Genomic DNA, 4053 nt, shown 5'->3' with positions numbered 1-4053 from the left:
GTGTGCCTTGGCAGCCTAGACAACTCCGCCCTCTATGTTAGAGGCAGAGCTGCAGTATGACGGGGGATCAATACCAATCTCCCGGGGGAGGTCACTGAGGTAGTCTAACAACTCCACAGTGGCAAAGCCCCGGGGGTGGATGAGACCCGCCCAGAAATGCTGAAGGCTCTGGGTGTTGAGGGACTGTCATGGTTGACACGTCTCATCAACGTTGCATGGAAGTCGGAAACACTACCGAAGTAGTGGCAGACCGGGGTGGTGGTTCCCCTTTTCAAAAAGGGGGATCAGAGGGGGTGTGCTAATTATAGAGGCATCACACTACTCAACCTCTCCGGGAAAGTTTACTCTAAGGTACTTGAAAGGAGGGTCAGGCCGATTCTCGAACCTCAGATTGAGGAGGAACCATGCGGATTCCTTCCTGGTCGTGGAACGACGGATCAACTTTTTACTCTTGCATGTGTTTTGTAGACTTGGAGAAGGCGTATGACCGGGTTCCCAGGGAGTTACTGTGGGAGGTGCTGCAGGAGTATGGGGTGAGGGGGTCTCTACTCAGGGCCATCCAATCTCTGTACTCCCAAAGCGAGAACTGTGTCCGGGTCCTCTGCAGTAAGTCAGACCCATTTCCGGTGAGGGTTGGCCTCTGCCAGGGCTGCGCTATTACCGATCCTGTTTGTAATGTACATGGATAGGATTTTGAGGCGTAGTCGTGGGGGAGGGCGTCTGCAGTTCGGTGGACTAAGGATTGCACCACTGCTTTTTGCAGGTGATGTGGTTCTAATGGCTTTATCGGTCTGCGACCTTCAGCACTCACTGGATCGGTTCGCAACCGAGTTTGAAGCGGCTAGGATGAGGATCAGCACCTGCAAATCTGAGGCCATGGTTCTCAGCAGGAAACCAATGGACTGTCCACTCCAAGTAGGGAATGAGGCCTTACCCCAAGTGAAGGAGTTCAAGTATCTGGGGGCCATTTTCATTCCTACCCTCACCTATGTCATGAAGGATGGGTCATGACCAAANATGAATGAAAACAATCTGCGTGTTGATGGAATGTACTTTCTTTCTATTGACGAACACGTCCTCATCTTTTGATGGCGCAATTATTTTTATGTGCGTCCCCGGGACGCACATAAAAATAATTGCGCCATCAAAAGATGAGGACGTGTTCGTCAATAGAAAGAAAGTACATTCCATCAACACGCAGATTGTTTTCATTCATCATGATAGGGGGACTTGAACGGCGGTATGGGCTGTTATTGAAAGTGTTTAAGTGCTGGAAATATGCTCATTGGATAATAGTTTGCAGGGTGCTTTTAATTGCCTCCTCGATTTAATGCAATTTACGTATTTTTATTGTTTGTTCTCTCTCTTTAACGTGCATATAACGTTATTATCGTGGTCTGCACAAACTTGTCATCATGCGTGTATTCTGCTAACTGCTAAATACATTTCTAGCCTAGGCTATTTCCTTGTTTTTCGGTGATTTAGTGGGCTCGTTTGTGGGATGTTGCGGATGAGTTTCACCGAGTGAACAACCAATCACCGTACTGACCGCTTCTAAACTCATGCACGAGAATCGACGTATCCATAGCAACGGCGCGTCACTCTTAGTTCACTGTTAGTGATTTATCCTTAGTATGAGTAGGTCTCAGCGGCTTTGTGAATAACTTTTAAGAAAAAACTCCTACGTAAAATGTTTTAGCGCGAGTTAGGAGCACTCCTAGCGGTAAGATAAAATGCTTCGTGAATACGGCCCCAGATGTCTATATTCAAACAGAATATTATTCTGCAAATATGATCTTCCTTTTAAATCATTTTTTTAGTTATCCATTCTTTCATCATCATTTTCAAAATGTGTAGATCTTATGTTGTAATAATTATCAATTCAACTTTTTGATTCAGTTTACATAGTGCTTTTATAATGTGGACAGATTATTCTTGCTTTTTAAAGAGTGTTCTTATATGGCATTGCACGGCTCTACGTGCATCTGCTAATTGCCCAAATGGGAATAGGATTACATTTAATTATAACAACAGTAAGCATTTTATGGATTTCGAATATTTGATATAATTTATAAGCATTTAAATACTATTTAAAGTGTCATAAGAAACACACTATTGAACTCACAATACACTCCACAGAGTAACAGTATGTACATTCACCTCCATATACTAACCTCCATATCTTTGTGTACACTGCTCGTATTGTCCAAAAAAAGTAGGTTTGTCATTCCGACTATCATTATATCAGCCTTCTTGCAAAACAGGACACAGCGACAGTATTACCCCGCTTCCCGGTATTTGGCTGCTCGGGTTTTAAATGACACTGAGAGATCGATCATGGGTGAAATTACACTATATACATTACACTCTGGGTTTAGGCTCAACTCTAAGCAAGGTAGGAGCAATCTCTGAGAGAAGATAAATACTCAGACTAGTCCACCTTTATCTACTCCTTCCACTCTCTGGATTAACAGCAAATGTATTTACAGAGAGTTTATTGCTGGTGTCAGACTTCCTAACCTTGATTTGAGGTGACTATTTTCTATAAAGTTGGAAGTTGCTCGCTCAGTTTTTAAACCTCACAATAACACACCCATTTCTCTGGAACCATTTCTATTAAAGGGCATTTACTGCAGGTAACAGATGTCCTGTATAATTATAGTCCTGGGGCCGTATTCACAAAGCATTTTATCTTACCGCTAGGAGTGCTCCTAACTCGCGCTAAAACATTTTACGTAGGAGTTTTTTCTTAAAAGTTATTCACAAAGCCGCTGAGACCTACTCATACTAAGGATAAATCACTAAGAGTGAACTAAGAGTGACGCGCCGTTGCTATGGATTACGTCGATTCTCGTGCATGAGTTTAGAAGCGGTCAGTACGGTGATTGGTTGTTCAGAGCAGGCGGTCTCGGTGAAACTCATCCGCAACATCCCACAAACGAGCCCACTAAATCACCGAAAAACAAGGAAATAGCCTAGGCTAGAAATGTATTCCTATCAAATAGTTATGGACAGTGCAGTTAGCAGAATACACGCATGATGACAAGTTTGTGCAGACCACGATAATGACGTTGTATATGCACGTTAAAGAGAGAGAGCAAACAATAAAAATACGTAAATTGCATTAAATCAAGGAGGCAATTAAAAGCACCCTGCAAACTATTATCCAATGAGCATATTTCCAGCACTTAAACACTTTCAATAACAGCCCATACCGACGTTCAAGTCCCCCTATCATGATGAATGAAAACAATCTGCTTGTTGATGGAATGTACTTTCTTTCTATTGACGAACACGTCCTCATCTTTTGATGGCGCAATTATTTTTATGTGCGTCCCGTCAATAGCACCGACCACACCGGGCATACCTGCAATTGCAATGAAGTTGGCTTTGACCCTGTGTAGTTGTTGATTGTCCAAAGGAAACCGGATAAACTGTTGGATGATATGTGGTCTAGAGAGCGCGTTGATGGTTTGGTTTATGGCACGGCTGACTGATGGTTGCGATATTCCTAAATCGTCGGCATTGCAAAGTTGCATTTTCCCTGTTGCTAAATATCGTAGTGTTGCCAAACATTTTATTTCCGGACTAATCGGGTTATTCCTGTTAGTCGGGGATGTTATTGCATCCCGCACTAATTCCACAACAAGTTTGATACCCTCACGATTTAGCCTATATCTCTTGATCAATTCACAGTCTTCCATTGTCTCCAAAACATTTCGTCTCGCAGCCATTTTCAGATTCTTTGTGAATAGGTCTTACTGAGTTAGGAGTCCTCTCGAGGACTTTTAAGCTCTCCTAAACTTAGGTGCTACTTTTAGGCCTAAAATACTTTGTGAATTGCTCTTAGTGAATAAAATTAGGAGTCCTAAATGTAAGACTGACACGCCCATTATGTTTAGGAGTTCTCCTAAATTCGCAAGTTAGGAGCTACTTTTAGCCCTAAGATCCTTTGTGAATACGGCCCCTGATGTGTATCATTCATTTGTTCATGTTGTGTCTGGTGATAAGATTAATTAATTAATTAACGTATTTATTATTTTTGAAACATTA

At 42.4% G+C, this 4053-nt stretch overlaps 1 protein-coding gene across 1 annotated transcript in view; it reads right to left on the bottom strand.

Annotated features, from left to right (window-relative positions):
- Positions 1-2446: 2446 nt before the first annotated feature.
- The window catches only part of LOC104950371 (1,4-alpha-glucan-branching enzyme-like), a 29024-nt gene continuing 27417 nt past the window's right edge, over positions 2447-4053 (bottom strand). The window contains exon 9 of the mRNA XM_010776889.1: positions 2447-2462. Coding sequence (XP_010775191.1) covers positions 2447-2462 — 16 coding nt within the window. The remainder of the gene's footprint in view (positions 2463-4053) is intronic.

Source organism: Notothenia coriiceps, unplaced genomic scaffold (assembly GCF_000735185.1).
Source record: "Notothenia coriiceps isolate Sejong01 unplaced genomic scaffold, NC01 NC01_scaffold00017404, whole genome shotgun sequence".
In the NCBI taxonomy this organism is placed as follows: domain Eukaryota; kingdom Metazoa; phylum Chordata; class Actinopteri; order Perciformes; family Nototheniidae; genus Notothenia; species Notothenia coriiceps.
Note: the sequence above shows the minus strand (reverse complement) of the source record. Positions and strands in the feature narration are given on the sequence as shown.